At 40.4% G+C, this 24,231-nt stretch overlaps 1 protein-coding gene across 1 annotated transcript; it reads right to left on the bottom strand.

The window, feature by feature from the left end:
- Positions 1–2,536: 2,536 nt before the first annotated feature.
- Positions 2,537–23,418, bottom strand: LOC111221595 (protein FAM19A4-like). The gene is made up of 3 exons (XM_022745047.1): positions 23,304–23,418; positions 14,171–14,326; positions 2,537–2,760 (listed from the first exon to the last, which is right to left on the bottom strand). Exons 1-3 carry the CDS (start codon positions 23,416–23,418, stop codon positions 2,537–2,539), a joined length of 495 nt encoding a protein of 164 aa, XP_022600768.1.
- Positions 23,419–24,231: the final 813 nt, after the last annotated feature.

The raw sequence follows: 24,231 nt of genomic DNA, 5'->3' as shown, positions 1-24,231 counted from the left end.
AGCAGCACTCTAAGCACAGCTTTAGTTCACATTTCACACTCATCCACAAATGCATTGTTGAAATATATACTTTGAAATGCTTAATCTGTGTCTAAAATTGACCTTTGTTGATCAATCCACACATTGTCCATCATTGGAAAATAACAGTCCATTTGTATCCAGATGTACCCTGGGTGTCCATTACTGTAGTCCATGTCCTTGACCAGCATACAGTATATGCTGTGTTTGTGGGTCCATGTAGCCAAGTGTACATAGTTTGTGATGAGTACGTTTTATCCCATTGTTTAGTGATGGAAAGCCTTACAGCGTCCTTTCCTTGATATTTTTCCCCATCGTACAGTAAATATGTGTGAGTCATCCATCCTCTTCCTCGTGGCTCAGTGGCTCTCTTGCTATCGTGTGACCTAAAAAAGAAACAATAGCACAGATAAAAGAATAAAATCAGTGTCACAGAGACATGTAATACCATGGAGTGACTCTGTCCCACTCCAACACTCGATGAATGAAAGTTTCCATTTGAAGAAGCCCATCAGGGGTCAGAGGAGGATACTCCAAATCAAACCATTTCCTTGCTATTTCTGGCTCGATGTCCTTTTCATTGGATTGAAAATGTTTTGTTTTGCAGTCTAGCTGCCTGACTGATTGCCGGGAACAGCAGTGTCTCAACTGCTAAAGCTGGATTTCACATGTCTCGGAGCCGAAACGGTTTGTTTACACATGGGCAGTAAGTTGAAGGCGTATAATTGGAGCTGTAAAGAGCTTGTTTTTCATCAGCAAACCTCATCCAATGTGCAGTTAAAATCAACAGATAAGCTCATATATTTAAAAAACCCTATTCTCCAGTTCCACACTTGAAAAGTTTGCAAAATGTATGAAATGGGACATATGAAAACATGTATCCTATGGTGTAGTGTCTTTGCTGTTCCTTGTTAAAAAAATCAGTCAGGCAATCTATGCATCTTTCTACAACACACCTACGCTGTGTGGGAGTGAAAGAGAGACGGACAGATACAAATCATTGTGGTGAATGAGACGCTGAGGCGGTGAAAGGAGGTCATGGGTAGAAAGAGAGATGCAGGACAAAGAAGAGAGACGCAGAGAAAGGGAGAGAACAGGGCCATGTGAGCAGTTGCCAGGGAATCGATGTCTCATTGCAACTATCTTCAGTGACATCTGCCACCAAGTCTCCAAGTAACTGCTCTCCGGTCCCAAAGCACCTTGCAAATGCACAATTAATGTCCACTGATGCAGTCAGTCATTGGTTCCCTGTCCCTCTCTCAGCTGATCGGCTAGTCAGACATGGGGGGGGGGGGATAGAGAGAAAGGGAGAAGAGAGGGAGAAGAAGAGAGACGGCAACATGCAACAGAATGAGGATAATTGCACCTATCAGTCCCAGAGTTGGTGTTAGGCCCAGGGTCATTAATTCCACTGCCTGTGACTGAGCCCAACGGTGCCTCTGTTTCTCAGTCTATCCCACTCACCAATTTAATTATGACTCTTAATTGTAAAGCCTCTGTGGAAGGCCCCAGCCATAATGCATTCTAATGAATGCGACAGATGTTGTGCTGTTATGCCATCTCTCGAGCAATTACTCTTATGGCGCCTGCACCGCTTCCCACACAACTGTTTCCCTTTTTATATTTCACCTGTAAATAAACTGCACCTGCTCCATCCCACCACACGCACCCTGGCAGAGAAATACACACACCCCAGTCGTCAGTCCCGCAAATTAACTTTCACACTTCAACAGTTTACAAAGGGCCATGAAGGACCCTCATTTAAATCAATTCATCTCATCTGAATAGCGTCAATTGACATGGTATCACACAGTGGTTGTGTGGAGTACAAAGTGTACAGAGGTGTTGTGTTTTCTCCATCACTTGTGTTTTTTTTTTCACTCCTGCCTGAGGAGGTACAGTTACAGCAGATTAACAAGTATGGCTCACTGGGGGACAGACTTGTTCATTAGCTTTGTATTTTCTTTGTAATATTTATTGATATTTGTAATTAGTGCTTAAATTAGACTACATTCATTTGTGGGCATCTTGAAGATCCAAACAAGCATTGTTTACAATAATATCTCTAATTTGCTTTGTAAGCACTTCTGAGTTTTTTCTTTTCTTATACAGTCATATGCAGCATTAAAAATAGTAATAAGAGTCATGTAGTTGAAAGTTTGTTTACCAGACACTAATTGAGACAAGTTGTTTCCCAGAAAAAGACTTCAATTGAAGATCAAGGTCAATTCTAGCTACATCAAATGTTATTCTAGCTGGAAGATGCTCAGCAATACATTTATTTACTTTTTCTGGACATTGTGTCTTTCTCTGGGGATTTTTTTGATGTGAACACTGATAAGGGTACATGCTTTGTTGTTACCTACATATCAGAAGATATCAAAACCTCTGTAATAAACGAGCCTGGCTGGATATACATGTAGGTGACACTGCAAGCAGAGAAAACAGCAGAGGCTCCACATGCAAACAAAAGAGCAGCATGTGTGAAGTGACATCCATAAAATGTACATTAGTGTCACTAATTACACTGACAGACCAATTTTGAGACAGCGATGCAAAGAGGTGGGTACTTACACATGTATAAGAACAGACAAACAAAGACAGGCATTCCTCTCACCTTGGTGGTTTTGACTTTGTTGCCAGTGCTGCAGGACCAGCCAGTCAGGTCAGGCAGGACTTTACACTCCTCCCCATCCATACACGGCTGCATGTGGCACCACCACTTCTGGGCTACAATGGAGGCTGAAGTAGCAAATGGAGATTCGGGGGAACAGAAAGACTTAGGTTACTGAAATGGTGATATGATGAGGAGCACTGAATTAAAGACAAAAACCTTGAACAGGGGTATAACACACACACTTTTACTCAGTAACAAGAAACACGGTAACTCACTAGGCATCATAATTTAATGTATACAACTGTCATAAACAATTATGTCAGAATAAAATAATTCTAATATCATTTTTATAGCGATAAGGTAACGAGCACTGTCCATGGTGCTGATCCTACTGCAGCAGGGACTGCAGTAGGATCAGCACCATGGACAGCCCTTACAATAAACACTGCAGTTCTGTTCAGTTCTACAGTATCTCGGAGCAGTCATGTGTTTTTTCATCTGTAATATGATTGCTGTGATTTTCACATGAGCTCAAATGCATAGCAGTTACCTTTTTTTCACTTTAATCAGATTAATGTAATCCCTCAAAATGTGATCTTAAACCCTGTGTGGAATGGGTAAGTCTGGCAACCGCAAGAGAAAAAAAAAATGAAAGTAGAAAGAACAGGGGAAATATGACACAAAACTTCACTGTCAAGCTTAGGCATCGTTTAAGGACTAATAAAAGTCCTTAAACTATGCTGGATATAACCAATCAAATGTTGCAAGCCTGTAATGCGGTGAATGTATGTGTATTTTTGCATTTGTGCAGATGTGTGAGATGCTTCCTATAGTTTAAATGAAATTACTATTTGATTTCTCAATTTTCTCAATAATCAGCAAAACATAAGCTAGAACCAATGATGATTATTGCTATTGCATAATTCAAAGAGTAAGAACAGGATTATGATGAAGAAGAGCTATCAGTTAAAACAGTTTGTTTTCATGTATTTGAGAAAAGAAACACAAATGTTTACGATCTTTTGTATGATTTTTGCAGCCCTGTTTTGAAACTCCTGTCTCTCTCGTTCTGTGCAATGTTGTGAAAAACAAAATATAAAAAGGCCCTTTTAGTGTTTGATTTCTTAAAAAATCAATTGAACAAATTTCCTAATTGTATCTAAATTAAGAAAGAATTAAGTGATGGTTTGCTGCATATCCAGCAAGAAAATGGATAAGATCCAGCTCCAGAGCTCAGCCTGATCCACAGTTAATCTGGTATTAAACCTAAAGTTTTCTAATGTCTTAGCAGCTGACAATCAAATCTCCCAGATCATCTGACCCACTGTCTAGACTCCAAACTCATCATCCATCCATTCTACTGTCTCAAGTGTAGAGATGGAAATGGATAAAAGAGGGCCTCCATTTCTCAAACTTCATTTAGTTGCAGAATTGACAGTGTTTAGAAAGGAATTTTGATCTCTGGTGACTATTGTTTCCAACAAAGGATGGAGATGAGGTTGTATTGGCAGGAAAATGGGCTTTCAACTACATAATGCAAAAGAACATGGACAAATCCTCTCAAGCATAATGTAAGGAGAAAACACGGTGACTGAGAGAAATAGAGGGAGGAAGACGAGGCTAAATAATAGGTGTTCACCAAGAAAACATCTTTGTAGTGAGGAAATGAGCAGTGAGGAGAACTAAGAGAAGCGGAGAGGGAAGGGTGGGAAGGAAGGAGGCCCTTTGAGGATCACTATCACTGAGTCCGACAAAGAAAGGAGCAGATTTAACAAAGAGAACAGAGAGAAGGAGAGTAACGAACTGAAGCAGAGTGGAAAATAGGAAGCGCAAATGCGACGAAAGAGACAGGAAAACATATAGCAAGAAGAAGGAGGCCAACGCCAAATTGCCAAGTCACCACAAAAAAACTCTCACAGTTATCACAAGGCGTAATGTTGAACACACTGTTATGATGCATGAGCTCAGTGGCAGTAAGCTGTTCTAAAAACCAATGGCTGTGTAATGCTCGTTAATGTGGCCATTATGGTGTCGACGACAGTGCTTTGCACTGCGAGAGTGTTATTCAGAGCTAATGGGCATGGCCTGTGAGTGCTATTATGGAGTTAGCGTTCCCTGCAGCTTATCTCATGCTATACTAGGAGGGCGGGGCGGGCGTGACACATAAGCGACTGCCTGTCAAGTCGGAAAATGAACATGGGCCATTTCGTGGTCTGTGATGTCATGGATAGTTCAGATGCTGAACAGCACTCAGAGACAGGTCTCGACAGGTCAATGATAAAAAGATTACAGAGGTGCTTACAGAGGTACTTAACTGTGTGTGCAGTAGTTAATACTGTGATCATCACCTCTGGGACCATATTTTTCCATGCCCTGTTGTACATGTGCAGAGCTCGGTGCTGTGGGTGCTGGCTGGATTCACCCTGAAACTATGAGGCCTTCAAGGTCAGCTACTGTACAGACGGCCTATAAAAGTCTCTTCCTGCAAGACTAACTCTGAAAATGTGGCATTTGATTTCCACAATGGATGGACATCTTGAATTCTACTTTAAAGGAAGAGTTTGATATTTTAGAAAAAAACATGCCAAGAATTAGACAAGAATATTAATAACACTCTCATTCGTTCGGTAAATATGGAGCAACTGCCAATTGGGGAAACAGCTAGCTTGGCTTTGTCCAAAGGATAACCAGGTCCACCTACTAACACCACTAAAGCTGTCCTAATGAGCATAGACATTGTCATGCTAGCTTTTCCCTGTTTCCAGGTCTTATCCTAAGCTAAGCTAACCAGCTGGCTCTAGCTTCATATTTACTGTGCAGACATCAGAGTCTTGAACTCAGCAACAACTTGTCATGACTCATATACACGAGTTGTTCATGAGTCACACAGTTAACTCTGCATGCAGTCAGTCACAACTTTTCTTGATCAGAGAATAATTGAATTAGTTCAGTTGCTTTTAAAATGAACAAACAAGCTAATTTGACGCTGACAACTTTACACTTTCCCCGCACTATCCTGTGGAATTTTCACTGCATATTCAACAAGTAATAGTAAAAATGAATTATTGCCATGATCAAAAATAGAAACAGGACACATAATCTCCAGGTAAAATGTGTGTAACGCAGTACCTCTCAGCCTACATACTCTAATTGCATCAGTCTCATTAAGAGTCTACATTTATATTCACAAAAGGTGCATATGCTAATTAAAAAAGGTTTACAGCTCAGGCACACATTTCATCACAGTTACTATCAGCTCATTACAATGGAATCTGCACTCAGAATGGCTCCCTTTTAAGTTCGCACTCAAACTTTCAGCACGGGATCAGCTGAGGGCAAACGTCTAGACAGTGCTTTGCTTAAGGTGCAGGTGATTAGGCAACACAAGGGACTGGGGCTATGTTATTCCCCAGGTTGTCGCCTCGTCTCTGGGGTTCTCTAAATAAGGTCTATGGAGGTTTTACGCTATGAGGCTGCTGACAGCTCTGTCTCTCCTCCTACTGATCACATCACGTCATTCCAACACACGCCTGATTAATGTCACTCACTGGTACGCCATGGCTGTGGCTTTTTGTTTTTATTTGTATGTGTGAGCAAGCATGTAAGCTGCATGAGCATTCAACACAGCTTCTGTTCATCTCTTCCTTCACTGCCGCTCGCATTGTCATTGTAATGTTTGTGACATCAAGTGGACAAAGTTGAAACTGCAGGTCCCCTAATCCACATTTACTATGTGACTTTACATGAACACAACTATACAGCAATAGTTCAGACTCCTGTGACCAAATATGAGCAGGTATGTGAATTATTAATAATTTTGTGCATGCAGTCCCCTGTTATTTACCTATTAACACTTTGAGAAAGCATGCCACCTCCAACTCTGCAGGTATTTAACAAGTGCCTCTTGACAAACAAGACCCCTAATGCAAAAAGATTGAAGCTGATATATAGCACTTCTTTGGCTAAAAGAAAATGTCTCAAAAGTACACATAACAAACAAGTTTGCGGCCATAGTGTTCCCCTGGGGAAACAAAAACAGGCTTAAATAAATCTGGTGTATCTCACACTACATTAATAGATATATTTCATCTGCAAATGTACATTATTTATCTTTCAAACACACTAAGGTGGGAGATGTGAGATCTCATCAGCCAACTAACTCAGTGACGTGGAAAATGTTTTTCATGTGATTAAATTGAAAAGTTACTCAGTTCAAAGTGATTTTCTTCACCTCTAACCCTTTCATCTGAAGTCTGTCAAGTCACATGATAAAGAATAATAGAGAGGCCTTTGATATATATATATATATATATATATATATATATATATATATATATATATATATATATATATATATATATATATATATATATATATATATATATATATATATATATATATATATATATATATATATATATATATATATATATATATATATATATATATATATATATATATATATAAAACCTAATTCAATGTCTACGTATCCCATTGTATCATTCAAATGTAGCCTGTTTGATGTAAGGCAGGGCATACTAATACAATATGTGCACTCAGGCATGAGAGAGTGTTTGCCCATTAATACTTTACAAAGGCACTGCCTGAACTCACTCGGTGGAACAACACAAACCGCGAAGGGGAGTTTACTTTTACTTTGCGTGTGTGTGTGTGTGTGTGTGTGTGTGTGTGTGTGTGTGTGTGTGTGTGTGTGTGTGTGTGTGTGTGCCAGTGTGTCTGTGCATTTGTATGTGTGCACGCGTAGATGCCTTTGTGTGTTTTGTGTGTGGACACGTATGCAGACGTCCCCACTGTGCAGTAAGTGTCATGCGTAAAAGCACAATCACAAGCAAGCCTGTGCCCTTGCTCCCAGATCATTACTATTTAAAGGGAAAATGATGTACCTTCACACGAACACAAAAACATGAACACACACACAAGAAGTTGGGGGTGGACCCAGAGGTATGAATACCCTCGGGCATTGTAACTGTTCCACTCAGTGATCCTGGAGTGCACAGGCAGATGGAGAAAAGCATCCATCTCTTTCTGCAATGATTTACTAACACACTGTATCTCTGTTGCACCGGCTCACACAGGTATGCATGACGAGAAAAAACAAGTGGAAAGTGTAGTGGAAAAACTGCCAGAAAAAGATTATACACGGTGAACAGTTACACACACTCACACACAAACACACACATACATACACACACACACACACACACACACACACTCACACTCACAGGAACAGACTGACAAAATTACACAAAGCATGACATTATGAAGCAGATATTGGAGTAAACAACAGCAGGCTGATGTGTGCTGAAACACTAAACTTGATTTCTTAGCCCAGTAATGAAACAGAGTTTGTGTGTCACCATATCTCACACCAAACTGAATCCACTCAACCATTTTTATCAGGTCACTGTGCTCTCTGTCTTTCTCCACCACCAAACACACCTCAATGGCAGTGTCTGTGGAAAGATATAAGGCCCCTTTTCACTGTAACACAGAGCATCCAGATAGAAACACACACACACACACACACACACACACACACACAATACACAAGTGGAAAGTTAACATGAACAATTGCAATTTGAGTATTTTTTTTTTATGCACAACTTTCTACTATTACTCTGTACAACATTTATCTCAAGGTTGTAGTTACTAGTTACTGTGCAGATAAAAGCACAGAGGTTCATTTAAAGTGACACATAGTTAAAGGTTAAATGACACAGCAGTATATAAAGTGGTTCCATTTAGCTGTGCATGTATCAGCTGCAGAATTAAAATGCTCCATACACAGAAATGTGTTAATAATTTGACACTCTGAAAGGGGTCATTTCTCATAATGAGTACCTTTACATTTGGCACTCTTGTACAATGTGATGCTAATACTTACACAGTTGTATTGAAAGCAAGACTTTTGCTCGATACAGAATATTTTTAGCAGGAAGCAAATCCCCACACATTGTACAAGAGGAGCTTTTTTTTTTTTAGAACATGGTACAGATTTCCATTCACTCCCCGGAGGTGCAAACAAACCCAAACCATAGCCAACACTTTCCTAACTAAAGCTATGAGCTTAACTAAACTTGGCAGAACCCCAGTTGAGACAAAAGAACTTTATTTATCCTGAATACCACTGCAGTGAAACCAAACAGAGGAGACAACTTTTTTTTTCTTCACTTAGACAGCCACTACGTTCCTCAAAATTTGTCCCCGAATGTGAAATCTATGAGACACAGACACACAAGTGGACCCAACGCATTCCTCCGGTAGAGTGACAGAAAAACAGATCATGTATTTATTGGTTATTGTCAATTCTACCTCTGAAAACTCACACAAATAGACACACAGATTTAGATATACTTTAGTACTTAGTATTTATCACTTTAGTGCTTACAGCACCTATTCACACACATCACAACCACCACTAACCCTAATAGAAAATAAAAACAAAAAGAAGTGATTTCATGATTAATGGAAAAAATATATATATATATTGTAATGAATGGGGTTCACTTGAAAAAGTTTGTCTCACAGTAATGGGCTCCATGAGGCAGCTAGTAATGGGACCTGCTACCATGTACTGCTCTTTCAGTCGGCATCAATAATGAAACCCCATTTACACTACGGCTTTTCTACAAAGACTGGCTACTGAGAGGGGTTCTCTCGTTCCGTCAGTGCTCAAGCCTAAAAAGGTGAGAAGAGGAGCGTGAGTGGATGTGTGTGCGCCGATGTGTATTTGTGTGAGTAAAACAGTGTTGGATGACGTGAGATCTTTTGTAACTGTGAACTCAGAGGTCAAGCATGACTCATGAGATAAGTGTTGCTGAGCACTGGATTTGGAAGTGAGAGCTGGTGCTACTCAGAGGTGAGATCTGAATAGGAAATTAGAAAACCTTGTGACTGGTGTTGGTGTGATGGAGGATCTGAGCTGTGTGCGTGTGTGTGTGTGTGTGTGTGTGTGTGTGTGTGTGTGTGTGTGTGTGTGTGTGTGTGTGTGTGTGTGTGTGTGTGTGTGTGTGTGTGTGTTGTGTGTGTGTGTTTTTGTGTGGCTGTGTGTTTCCAGGGGGAAAAAGAGAAGTGATTAAGCCGATCAAAAAGAAGTGAATTCAGTTATGCAGTAATAACTGTCAGTCAATTAGTTTCTCATCATTCCTTCCTCTTAGCAAACTCTAGGCCCACTAAGTCTTTGAAGTGAACAAACAAAAGCAAGGCATCAGGGCACTGCCTATTCTGAGAGGTTAGCAAAGTTTCAAATGATTCCTTATTTATCCCAGCTTTCATTACAAAGCCAATCATCTTTGCTCTGGTTGCCTGATTTTATCATTATCAAGCAATTGTTCCCATCTAGGAACTCATCAAAGAGGTTAAATAACAAATCTACTTCTTTATTGGGTGAAAATAGTGTTGAAATGAACTAGTAGGTATGTTTTTGACGGAGTCATTTGAATGGGAAAAGCACCGTCTACTGGCCACATGCAGGAATAGCAACACAATGGGCGAAGTAAGAAGTGACTCACGCTGACATATGAACATGTGAGATTTGCATGTTTCATTTTGAAAGAATAAATTGAGGATGAAAAGAAGATGCAAGAAAAAGTTACAGTGAGGGTGAAACAAATATGAGTAATAGTATATCAACCATAATGCTGTGTTTGAGGTCCAGGAGACCCTGGGCCTTTGTTAAATGCACAAAAACATTTTATCAGCTAGATATTTCATACCTTTTCATGTTCTTTGTACCTGTATTTGTGTAATGGGTGTCCTACAGGCTAGATGCACCTTTAATAAACTATTATTATTAGTAGTAGTAGTAGTAGTAGTAGTATTATATTCTGACACACAAAAGTCCACTACAGACCAGAGCCACGATGAAAACATGGTTAAATAAATGAATTTTCATAGGCTCTATATTTGAGGAGACTTTATACACAGCACTTTCCTTCTTACAATAATAATAATTATAATAATAAAGACATAAAATGAAGATAAAACATTGTAAAAAGCATTGATCTAAAATGAAAAACATAAAAACATAAATGTAAAAGGAGATAAAAAAATAATTAATAAAATAATAAATCATTAATAGGCAGACATTTAAAAGAAATGTTGAGCAGTGTATAAATGTGGCGCAAATTGCAATTTTCGAAACTAGTTACAGGCTGAAGTGAAGAAATAAGTTTTGAGCTTTCTTTTAAAAATACTTGGTGCGCTGCCTCTCTGATATCTACAGGTAGTGTGTTCTATAGCTTTGGGCCGTAACTGACAAACAATTCAATTCAAACATCACCAATTTTCCTACGGCTGTTGTTGGGAACCTTCAATAAAGCAGCAGTAGATGATCTAAGTGTTCTTGGAGGTACATAGTTCATCAGGGAGTTAGCAATCTATCTTGGTCCTTGCCCATTACGGTCTTTGTACATAAGGAAGAGGACCTTGAAATCAATTTTAAATGTAACAGGAAGCCAATGCAGGGCAGCTAAAACTGGACTAATGTGCTCTCTCCTCTTGGTTCTGGTTAATAGCCGAGCCGCAGAGGTTTGAATGAGCTGAAATGTCTCAGTGGTTTTTTTTAAGAGCCCCGTAAAAAGTGCATTGCACTGATCAAGTCAGCTTGAAATTATGGCATGAATCAATCTTTCAGCATCTTTTAGGTTTATAAATGGCCGTACTTTAGGAATGTTTCCAAGGTGGATGTTTTTCTCGAATAACCCTATTATGATCTTTGTTATTGTGTGTTTTAAAAAAAGTATATTTATGCGAAGTTAAACAGGAAGTTAAAGTCTTTCGGGTCCAACTGACCCTAAACACAAGCCATGAATGACTATTTGGCAAACAAGAGTAATATATATTTGCTATTTCATAGCCCATATAACATATTAAACATGGACTATTTCATGGTCATCTCTACACTTTAGCACCTTCATCAAATGTGGAGGCCCAGTCTGTGGAGAAGCGAAGGATTATTGCAGCACCTTTCAACATACAGTATTAGGGTTCGATATGCTCTCACAATTATTTTTTAGATGATGAAAAAAATTGGAAAAATCTTGTGATTGCTGTTATTATTCTTGTACATACAGCAGTGAGGTCAGTGAGACCCCATACAATGAGGAAATTAAGCCAATGTCCACAAAAGACAAGGTTTACATAAATAATAAAATACACAAAACAGTAAAAAAATGTAGTAGTAGTAGTTGTTTTTGTAGAGTTTCTTAATACTTACTATATTGTATGTCAGTCTAAGTAGCAAGCAAAAGGTGGATGAGGGTCTTTTTTGTAAGTTTTTTTTCCCTCTTATCTCATTCATTTACTGCATTAGGATAATAATGTGCAACCACTTAATTCTCATAGGACATGAACCAAAAACAGCGATTCTGATCAAGTCCCATGTCTGAGAAAATACTCTGTGTGAGTGTATCAGTCGTTCAGGTCTGTGTGAGTGTGGAATCAGTTTCCACCCCGCAGCTGACCCTAACAGTTTGAATAACCTGTGTGCTTCGGAGATTCACTGGCACCACTCATGTATGAGACAACTATGTATTTTGCTCTGGTAGGGGGTTAATACAGCATGATTGGATCGGGTTGGCTGACACACTGTGTGTGTGTTTGTGATCTCAGCGGAGCGTCTGTTGATGATAGGGGTCACTGACACTGCTTGTTTCTTGCTGGGCAGGAGCTCTCAGCGCGGACAAACGGGTGGAACAAAGGTCTATGAAAACGACCCGCAGCTTTCATCTGTCAATCACCACAACACTCGCACTTATACAACACGCGTTAAAAGGCACAAACACATTCACACATGTCTACGTATGCCTGTTGTTGATGTGTGAGCAGAATTCTATGGATATTTAATCATCTGCTCTATTTTTTCTATACCCAATACATATTACATTTATTTTTTAATTATTGACTCAACATCATGAACAACATATTGAATGGATTTGATGATTTTTCCCAAAACTCTCATCTTGCCAATGCTTGGGTTATCACCCAAATGTTATGTCTCGACCTATAAAAGTTATCAGAAGAAAATACTTCGTCTATCACCATCTGTCATATACTCTAGTGGCCCGACCAGATATGAAACGGAATGCTGTCCCAAATAAAATCAGCTCTTTTAAACCGCAGTTTAAATTTCCAGTCTTGAGGCCGAGGCTGTCTCGGCCGACAGCTGTCGTATATTTGCTTCTCCTTTCATACAGCACGGGGGAATAAGGAAAGGCAAGGAGACACTGCTGGCTGGGCTTCCATTACCTGCATTAGCAGCTTTAACCTTTCATGTTACGTGATCTCCTTGAGACATGATGAACCACAGACTGCTGGACTAGCAGGGTACAGAGATGTACAGCTTGACTAGATCCCAATTATACACAAAAACATATTATTTAACCGCCTTCCAAAGTGTTCCAGTGTATGAGTGGCATTTTGAAACACTGAAATACTTTAAGAATGAAGTGTGACTTATTGAGAGCCTGTCTCACCCCGAGTGAGACTGGGAGAAGACATTTTCTCACCCATGGTTTGTTTCTTTGTTTAGAGGGATAGAAAGGCCAGGTGCTATTTTTCCATCAGCTTTTCCTGCTTTCAGCCTCCATTAAAAGGCTTAGCTCTGTTCGTGCTACAAGTAGACCAGTGTCTCCCTGTTTGTCTGCTTTTTTTACACTTTTCACACAGAATCCAACCTGACAACCATTTCACATAAAGCACAACCTATTAATCTTTCCTGCAATGAACTCATTTATTTATGTTACTAATCGCTCAAAAATCAATCTGGAGTGTGTCAATCAGTATAAAAACACGTTGTGCAGCCAAGCACTGTCCAAGTGTACAAAACCTCATCCTGAACTCTAGTCATGTTCCTAAGGTTTCCAAAAGATACAAACAGGTATGGGTGGTGCAGGTGCAGCAGAATTGACCCTGCTGCAGAGTTGTGGGGAAAAGTGAACAAAATAATGCACCAGACATCTCAAATATTTCTCTTTGATTTAGTGATGCAGTCATGAAAACACAACATGTTTCCTCCTGACTGTAGGTGTCATATAGCTTTCATGAAGAGTTGAATGGGTTCATACAGAATATACACTATGTTTTCATACAGTGTGGAATCTTTAAAGCTCCTTCAGGGTAAATTTGGTGGTCAATGAGCAGCTATACCAGCATGATTATCATTGTAGGGAAAAGTTCTCCTTCAAACTTCCGTTTGCTGGAGCATCTTCCCTTCACAGAAATAAAAATCATTATTTTTTTCTTAAAATTGAAGAAGCTGCTATTTTTCCTTTTAAGAAACGATGACTGATCGTGGTTAAATCTGGAGCTTTTGGAAATGAGGCTTGGAGCTGAACATGAAAAGAATATAGTGTCTGGATTATTGGGCTGCAAATACGACACTAGGATATATGAATATACACATTCACACACACACACACACACACACACACACACACACACACACACACACACACACACACACACACACACACACACAGACACACACACACACAGAGACACACAAGTTTTTACCTTCCACACATGAAGGTCTGGCTCTGGTGGTACCAGCAACCTGCCCCGGGAAACAGGAACATTTGACGGTTTGAGAGCGCTCCTCAATCTTATTCTTATTACAGCAGCGATGGATGGCCACCACCTCACATGTCCCCTGCTTCACCTGGTACGAGACTACGAGAGAGAAAGAGAGAAAGGAGAGGAGACGGGGATTATTTATTAGAAATTCATAGACTGTAAAAGGTGGTTTATTGGTATTTTGATGGTTTGGTGTTGCAAAAAATGTAGTTTAAATACAAATAAATATTGCTGCAAAATAAAAAAACAATCAAATACACACCACAGCCGCTTCTCTGAAAATTAAACAAATCTGCTGAATTATTTACTTTTGTATAAACTCCTCAATTTATTCTGGGCTCATAGTCTTTGATTCATAAATAAACACTCTTTAGTGATAGTTTGTTTTTATTCTCAGCCCAGCGCCCTCATTAACGTCGTCACAGAGGAAGCTCTGTTGTTGTCATTGTGTGCAGGAGAAAAAATGGGAGCAAGACATGTTGAAAAAATAATAATTTCTTTGGACTCTTTTCACATAAAATAAGCCACTTGATCTAAGCAAAGAACAGACATGCACATTTTATGAGGGAGTCCTGTGGTGGAGCAACCCACTAATAGAATACACTTGAATCATTATGGCTTCTGGCCAGAGCCCATCACTATTAAAAGTATGTGAACCCCTCTGCTAATGGCATTAACAAAAGCTAATTGGAGTCAGCATTTATCAAACCTAGAGTCCATTCAATGAAACAAGATTGAAGGTGTGGGTCAGAGCTAATCTGACTGATACAAAAACACTCAAACATTTTGAGTTTGCTGTTCACAAGAAGCATCCGCTGATGTGAAACACACCTCATGAAAGAGAGATCTCACAAGTTGTTGATTTGCATAAAACTGAAAGGGTTACAAAGTGGTTTCAAAGAGTTTAAATATTCATCAGACCACAGTTGGACAAACTGTCTAAATCGATAATTTAGTTCTGTGGCTACTCGTCCTAGAAGTGGGCGCCCAGCTGAGATGACTCCAAAGGCACAACGCAGATGCTCAGTAATGTAACAGAGTGCCTCAGAGCAACAGCTAAAGGCTTCAAATAATCATTGCAGCTGGTTAACGTCTCTGCTCATGAGTCTATACGCAGATCATGGTGCATGGTTACATGAAGCGTGGTGTCTATTTCATTACGTTATGGAGGAAACCGCTTCTCTCCAACAAAATAAATAAATAAAACATTGCTGCGTTTGCCAAAGAGCAGCTTGACACTCAACAGTGCTAGTGGGAAAATGTTTTGTGGACTGATTAAACTGAGGTTGAATTGTTTAGAAAGAACATGCAGCACTATGTACTGTGTAAAAAGGGACACTGCATACCAACATGAAAACATCCTAAAGCTGAAGTAGGGAGGAGGGAGCATCATGATTTGGGGCTTTGCTGCCTCTGGGCCTGGACAGCTCCACATCATAGAGGAGAAAATGAATTTCTAAGTATATCGAGGTCTCTTACGGGATAATGTCAGGGTGGCTGTTCACCTGCTCAACATCAGTAGAAGCTGGGTGATGCAGCAGGACAATGATCCTAAACATCAAAGTAAATCTACTCCAGAATGACTTCAGACAGAAAATCCACCTGTTGGAGTGACCCAGTCAGAGTCCAGACCTTAATCCAACAGAGATGCTGTGGAATGACCTGAAGAGAGCCACTCACACCAGATATCCTGAGAATATGTCTGAGCTGAAGCAGGTCTGTTGGAAGAACGGTCCAAACTTCCTCCTGAACGTTGTGCAGGTCTGATCAGCAGCTACTGGAAGAGCTGGTTTGAGGTTATTGATGCTGAATGAGGTTCAACCAGTTATTAAATCCAGGGGTTCACTTAGTTTTTCCACCAGCACTGTGAATGTTTGATGGCTGTGTTTAATAAAGACACAAAAGATAATAACTTTTTGTGTGATATTATCTTAGGGAAACTGTGTTTGTCAACATTTGTGACTTAGATGAATATCAGATCACATTTTATGACAGAATGCAGAAAAAACAGTGAATTCCAAAGGGTTCACATACTTTCTCTTGCCACTGTATACAGTTTTAGCATTTCTCATCATGTCTTTGCGGTGTCTGTGCATGTGTATGTACAATATGTTGGCATCTGACTTTGTGTGTGTGTTTTTGAAAGTCATACCTTATGTTAGAATAATTGCTTTTCACCTGACATGACACCGTCAACACACACACACACACACACACACACACACACACACACACACACACACACACACAGTATCTAATCTCCCTTGATTATCACCACAGTCCACACTTCCCTGGGGACCTGGGTCTGGTTAATTATAACATTCTCCTGACAGTAACGGGACAGAAGGACACGTTCAACTTCAAGTCAATTTTAACCCAAAGCTTTCTGCCCAGTGACAAAATGTGTCTTTATTTGTGTGTGTGATGTTACTGAAACAATTAGCTTTTATTCTGAGTTATTTCTGTTCAACAAATTGTTATCCTCCTCTGGGAAATGTTTTGTGTTAAATAGATCAGCGGTGTCCACAAGCTAAAAGATCAACATGGCTTCATACTGATAAAAAGAACTCACCGCATCATTCACGTATGTAGCAGTTGACATTTTAACATCATGTGCATGAGGATGCTGTGAGGATTATGTGTGAATAGGCTTATATTGTATGCTAATGTTCAGAAATGTGTACTGCAAAGTGTCTATGTTAATGTTACACTCACTCAAGCGCATTAAACCCATGAATCCCTTAGGAAGACGGTCACCTAAAGTAAAACACGCCAACCACAAATGTTGGGTAAAATGTTTAGTAAATCTAATCTTTGCTTATGGCTTCTGAAAGGATTCCAGCTGCCTTATCTTCACTCTCAAAGCTTGTTGTGCACTCCTGAGAGTCTCTGGCACCGTTTCCCGAGCACAGCAAACCCTGCTGGCGACATTACTACCTATAAGCCTCTTTACAGCCCTGCAAAAACCTTGGTTATACTGTACCATAAGCCCAGATTTCATTTATGTACGTGACTTTACCCAGACTCCAAAACTTTTCACGCTCAGCTGAATGAGCTTTGCAGGCAGACACAAAAGTCTGCACACACAGACACACACACACACACACACACACACACACACACACACACACACACACAGCACACATACACACACTGCAGAGGGTTCCATTTCTGCAGGCCATGGCCCCTCTCATCCTTTCTGATTTAAAGTTTGTTTGTTCTCTTCTCTAGAGAGCCCCATCAATGATCCCTGGCTTTCTGAGGGCGCCCCTCCGCTATCATCCCTCCACTTTCATTTCCCTCACTCCTCTGTCTCAGGCTCTCCTGAGGCCGGAGCAGCTGCCAGATTACCCCACACACACACACACACACACACACACACACACACATATAGCCTTTATCTACTGAGAGAAATCTAGAATAGAATAAAATAGAGCAGAACTCTGTAACTGTAGAAATATCAGTGAAGATGTAATCATAACTGTAATAATCACATTCAAAGCACTGATGGAAAAAAGTCAAATACGAATCAAATCGCCCTTGTTTTCTTCAGACTCATGCCCTCAGTATCATTACTGATAATTAATTCCACTGTGTAATGTGGTGACAGGGTAAAACTGGTCAATCGGCCGGCCCCCATCGCAGAAACAGGCAGCTTGTAAGTGGGAGAGAGAGTCAGGGAGAGAGTCATACAGGAGGAGGAGAAGGGGTGTCACAGGCAGCGGAAAGAACAAAGAGCAGCTCGCCTCTCGCTGGCATAATGAGGTCGGAAAGTTCACAGGTCTCCACTCTTTATTGCTTACATGAGAGCTGGGCCAAGGCTGTTTGTATTTTAAAACTGCAAAGCTTTTGAAGGTGTGTGTGTGAGCAGTGGAAGATGTGTTGCTAGCGCAGCCTTCACCAGGGAGAAGCACAACAAACTGCATGGAGAAACAAAGAACAAAGATGATTTGTTGCCTCACAACTATCACTAACTGGAATAAAACGGTGCAAAAATGTGACAAAGAAGAAATGTCAAGGACTTCAGTTCAAAAGTTAGGAGTAAATTATATCCTGCAGAAAAATCCTGTTAAAGTTATATTATTTTCCAGTTTCCTGTGTGTGGTGGTAGCCGCCTTTCCAACTGTGAGTGCAGGCATGACCGCTGACCGCAAACTGAGTGTGCATGCTAAAGGAAAAGTGCTAAATTGCATTCTTTAGACCTGCACATAAAAGTGACTCTCCACTGACACACATCATATCTCGAAACATTGTCTTCTTTAATATCAGTGTTTACAAAAAAAAAATAATCAAACATGTTATAATTTGAGAATATGAAAGTGTGTTTAGGTTGTGATGTTATCTCTCAGCTTTTGAATAAAAAGTCAAACAAGTTGATGGTGTCTTCAGTTCAGTGGTGAGGTGAAAAATGTCTATATGGTGTCACAGAAATGTGAGTAAAGAATAAAAATATAGTGTAAGCCGCAACAGAAGTCTTAGCTCCACTAGTGTCCTATATCACTGGCCTCCTGACTTTTTTTTTTTTTTGCCATGCAAATAAAGTTTTATCATGGTACACCAGTGATCATTTGCTGGAAAAGGTCAAAATATTCAACTAATTTGTAAGTGTGGGCCTGTTTCTAGGCAGAAATATGCATCTTTGAAGGGTTATCGATGATTTATACCCTTGAGCACCCAAGGTATTAAATCAATAAACAGAGGTTAGAGAGGCATATGGAGTTTACAGCCAAAATCTATTTAATGTGGGAGAAATCGACTCAGAACCACCCAAGCTTGTTGCCCAGAAACAAGAGCTGTAAAGCAATTTTGTGTCTTTATTGCGAATAGAATTGTCTACCATAACGATAGCATTATTAGTGTATAATTGACATATTTCAACATTGTTTCGGTTTTGAGATTGGTGCCAGTATCAGCTGTGTGTTTCTTACAGAACAAACTGTTCATAAACGTTTCATGGGTGATGCAACTGTAATGAACTACATAGGAATTTGTCGATATGAGAACCTTATGATTTTCTGTCACACAGTGTTACTGAGAAGTGATTTTTCAGAAAATGTAACTGGTTCCAGGAGCAAAAAGCATAAAATCAGGTCAATATCCACTCCAGCTGTGACCAAAACCAACTCTAAATCAAAACTGTACAAAACCAAAAGGTCTGAATTAAAATAACACAAAAACCAGGACAAGCGCCAGACATCAGAAAAAGTGGTGTGGAGAGCGGACTGAAGTACTGCAGCTTTACTACGAGCCCTCTCAGGTTTTGTCTTCCCTCCACCAGCCGCTGCTCAGAGTGCAGCAGCCTATCACCTCATCTGCTTAAGATTCATGTGTTGAGCAGTCACCCTCCAGCTATATACACATAATAACAGTGTATCTAATGTCTCAATGTTGCCTTTAAACCATTCTGTTATGGCCATCTCAGTGTAATAGAGCCCAGCACACGCTGAGATGAAAAGACTTCTCAAGCATGGCTAAATGCTTCTATTCCTGCGGCAGGCAAAAGGGAGGTAGGGTGGGTGGGAGGTGGTGGTGGGGGTGGCAACAGTAGCTGGGCAGCCAACAAACCAAGCTACCTTGAACTGATGGGTTAGCCGGGCGATTGATGTATTCTGACAGACACAGGCAAGCAGGAACACTGTGCAATTTATCAAAAGGCCGTGTCTTTCCCCTGTCAATATCTGACAGGCATGTCCACTTCTTTGAAAGGCCAGATATCTAGCAAATCTGACGGAGGCGGCAAAGTCAATGCAGAGGGGACATACTGTACGTCTCTGTAGGAACCCACTGGAAGGCTTCATGAGTACAAAGATCGTGGATGATGATGTCAAACATATTCCCAAGTCCTCTCCAGTATAAAGCAACATATCCACATACTACACCTAGTTGCTGAATCTCCTAAATGTTTCTCTTTTTAAATTCTGGCCTCTTTAAGCTCTTAGATCACTAGCTGCCCTTCCTTCCCCTCCTCCACTCTCCTCAATGTCCTCCTTACCCTCATCCAGCACAGCCCATCAATCCTCCTGACATTATCAGTGTTTAACAGGCCCACATCAGGCCTCACCCAGCTTTATGCTAATTATCATAACAGGTTGTTGGTACGGCTGAGTGCTCAGGTGCAACAAATCTATTCCCAATAAAACCTGCTCCCTGAGACCTTGCCAGAGCTGTTTTTTTTTTTTAAAGGAGGCATCTTCTAAGCAGCCACAGACTGTAGTTGGGTATGCTTGCTTAGACATGTGCAGGAACACACATACAGTACATACACACACAGATGTAGTGTAAAATGTGTTTACAGCGAGCTTGCTTATATTTTAAGCAGAAATAGCTGAGTATGCAGGTCCTCACATGAGCCAAGGTGAACACAGGGCATCCCACAAACACTCCATGAATTCATGAAGAAATGCATCTTTCTGAATGTAAGATATCTTTTGTGATCAATGTTGAGGCAGGTGCGGTGTCAAGGTTCAGGTCCAACTCGTGACCGACGTAACCAACAGCGTGTTTGCATGTGTTTTCTTAAGTTGCAGTGCGTTGAGCTCTCAGGGCCACCGTATCAAAAATTAAAAAATTCAAAAAAAGAAAAAAAGAAGAAGGAAAAAGAAAAAGAAAAAGAAAAAGGGAAAATGAGAATTTCAGTGATTTCACTGTCAAAATACTTGAGAAGGCTTCTCAGAACCAGAGCTGTAAGAGCACAGTCAGTGGTTTTACCTGCAGGTAAGTATGATGTTTCAATAAAGAACAACACAATAAGTTAGAGTGCATAATTATTTGTGTTGCATTACCTTGACAGCTCCTGGACTGCAATTCATTGTGTGACCTGCTTGTGAATTGTTCCTTGTAATTGTTATGAAATACAGCGCAGGACTAAATGAATAGCAATAAAGACCTGACAGGTGTGTTAATGCGCGTGTTTTGCATTAGGTTTCATAATTTTCTTTGCACCATTGTTCTATTTGTGAGAGGGCCAACTGTGAAAATGGCAGTAAGAGTAATGAACAGATTAGCTGATCCTCTCTGATGGCTGAATGTTTTAGCGTTAAGATGTGAACCTAGAGGTGCATTTTGTTTGTGCTCTTAGCTGCTGTTACATGGATGTTCAGGAGTGAGAGAGACGTGGACCTGCAGGGATCTGTCTTGGGCAAGACATTACTACAACCTGCAATGATTTGCTGATTTTATTTCTTTCTAAAATAGCTATCTGTTATGTATTACTACTCTTAAAAGTGATGCAAGTCAATGTCAGGCAATAGAGGCCATAAAAATGTAAAAGTATATACATATGGGGTTTTTTTAAGTTTAATTTTTTAATCATTTAGGATGTATCCAGTACTTGCCATCTGCAGGTCAGATAAAAAGCAACATAAATCGACATAAACTGGTTGTCAGACACTTTATGCAGCAGCTGCCAGGTGGTCATGTGCTGAGATTACAGAGACACTATGACTGTGAGTGAGGAGCACATTTGGTGGCTCATTCTACTCTTGCTCTATCTTTTATACCCATCAGAGTACTGCTGGAAAGTAAAAAAGAAAGCAGATGCTACTTTTTTCCCACATTTATTTAAAGTGACAACTGTCAGTTATATCATGTGCACGTGGTTAGTTGACATTCATTCCACCTATCCCTATTAATGATTTGTTTTTGAGGTGAGTTTCTCTAAAGTGACAGATTGCCTTTGAGAATGACACTGAGTAAATGAGACTAAGAAAAAAAAACATATTTCTAGAGGAGCATTTTTTGACCTCTAGAGCCACCATGTGGCAGCAAATGGTACATCACCAGAAACATGGATCAAACAGATGCCTCACTGACCTGCCAACAAAACAGCACTTAAGCAGAAAACGTATCTCACAGTCATAACATGCAGCCAATTATTTTTCAGCCTCAAACTGCTGCGTATGTGTCTGCTGGTATTCACAGCCAACAAGTCTTAAACTTCCACTAATTAAAGTAAACCCTCTAATAAAAAGCACCAGTCGGTTTGGGAGAGAGTCATCTTGTTTCACAGCACAAGTGAAGTAAGAAGGAGATGGGTACTCATGCTGACCTTCACAATACACAAGGCCTGCAATTAGTAGTGTCCCTGCCGTAAGCAGGCTGCCTCCTCTCCGTCAAAAAGGAAACTAATACCATCACTCACTTGCATAGACTGGGTGCTGGTAGCATTCCTGTGGCACGTAAAGGTCACCTTGCAAAACATGAGCTGTGAGAGCAAAGAAACCCAGAGATAATTAAGGAAATTGTCATAATTAAGTCCAAGGAAGAGGTGACTTGGGAGGTTGTCGGTAACAAATCGAGGCACAAGATCTTGTGTGACTCAGCACAACTGTCCCTGTAGCCAGCCCCAATGAATTATTAATAAGACTGTATTGGTCATCTTTTGGTTGGGGGGAGGCCTGTCTCTATGACTTATGGAAATTAAAGATAGAGAATATATTTAGCTTATGGGCCTGAATTAAGTCAGCACTGGCATGGTTTTCTTTTTTTCCTTTTCTTCTTTTTTTTATGGATTTACTTAGGAAATAGTGGTGCCTTGGTTAAGGGGTGAGGGGGTGGGGAGGTGGGGGTGGTTAGGCTGCAGGGCTTGCATATTAATGCAGGCATTGGCAATTATGAGCCTGAGGATTAGAAGTCATGAGCCTACATGGCCTACATGCACACATATATACTGTTTTAAAGCAAACCCAAACCACGAAGAGTCAGGCCGCTTGACAACAGCACCACCTCTGAACTGCTGAACGTCTGCAACCACTCTGGATAGATCAGATCACACCTACACTGATCTATTTGTGTCGACAGCTCCTGACAGCTTAAGTGCCATTTGTATCTGTTGGGTTTTCGATCACTCAAACAGGGGTATGTTTGCATCCAAACCCAAAACGAGGTCTTGTCTAGATTACATTCTGTCATACTGAGGGACAGAGCAAATTGTTCCCGCTCAGCCCCCTCCTCCAGGATGGGGATGGCTCAGTCAGTGACAGGCTCAGAGAACATGTGTTGTACCTCTGCAGTGACAGTGTAATTAACCTCTCATGGTGGTGGAAGGGGGGGTTCAGAGCAAGACCTGGTGTACCTGTCGGTCCCCGATGGTTACGGTTGCCAGCGGACACCGGGTCAAAGCAGAGCATCACCAAGGCAACGAGGAAGGCAACCTGCAAAGGCCAAGCTGACCTCCCCCACAGTTTCATCCTAAGAGAGAGGGACAGGGAAGAGAGAGGGGCAAAGAGAGAGCAAAGGGGGGGGGGGGGAAGAGGGCATGAGAAGAGGTCAGAACCGACACACACACACACACACACACACACACACAAAAAAAAGACAGGATATAGAATAGCACAGCAAACAAAAATATTGCTCTTCGAACAAGCAGAACAATATGAGAGGTGAGCCAGCAAAGGTCAGGAGAAACAATGACAAGCTGGGAAACAGAATAGAACTGAGGAAAAATGTCTTCCAACACAGAAACACGTACAATAGGCAGAGTGGGTATCACCAGCTGTACCACTACGTTACCAGCATCCTTTCATGCCTATTAGTATTAAATTAGGATTAACTCTTCCAATTTTCCAACTTTTCTTCTGGCAGCAGACAATTACAAAAAAGTTCATTTTATGAGTCGTGACAGGTTACAATGAAAGAAACATGAGGCTCAGCCTAGAAATAATAATATGTGGTTATGGGCTGAAGCTAATCATTATTTTCATTATTGATCACCCTGCATAATTAATCGATTGATGTTTTTGTCTATAAAATGTTAAAACATAGTGAAAAACATTGTGTGCTCCAAGGAGTTTTTTGTTTGTGTGTTTGTTTCTATCACTGTTGTTTTTCTTTTGTGTCTGTGTTTGCCTTTGCTTGTTTTATCTCTTGTCCCTTCCCTTTGTTGTTTATTTGTCGTTGTATAATAGTATTGAAGCATTATGTGCATTAGACGACCTGTAGTATGAATCATGCTCAAGCTTCACTATACAAGTATTTGAAACAAAAAATAGTGAAAAACATCT

Source organism: Seriola dumerili, unplaced genomic scaffold (assembly GCF_002260705.1).
Source record: "Seriola dumerili isolate Sdu_G_001 unplaced genomic scaffold, Sdu_1.0 BDQW01000088.1, whole genome shotgun sequence".
In the NCBI taxonomy this organism is placed as follows: Eukaryota; Metazoa; Chordata; class Actinopteri; order Carangiformes; family Carangidae; genus Seriola; species Seriola dumerili.
The sequence above is the reverse complement of the archived record's forward strand: the minus strand, read 5'-3'. Positions and strand labels throughout refer to the sequence as shown.

Excerpts from the sequence above, each read along its gene's own strand:
- LOC111221595 (XM_022745047.1), bottom strand. The coding sequence starts at position 23,418 with ATGAAACTGTGGGGGAGGTCAGCTTGGCCTTTGCAGGTTGCCTTCCTC. Across the intron at positions 14,327-23,303 it reads TAACCATCGGGGACCGACAG|TCTCGTACCAGGTGAAGCAG; the intron begins GTACACCAGGTC and ends TCTCTCTCGTAG. Across the intron at positions 2,761-14,170 it reads CAGACCTTCATGTGTGGAAG|CCTCCATTGTAGCCCAGAAG; the intron begins GTAAAAACTTGT and ends TTGCTACTTCAG.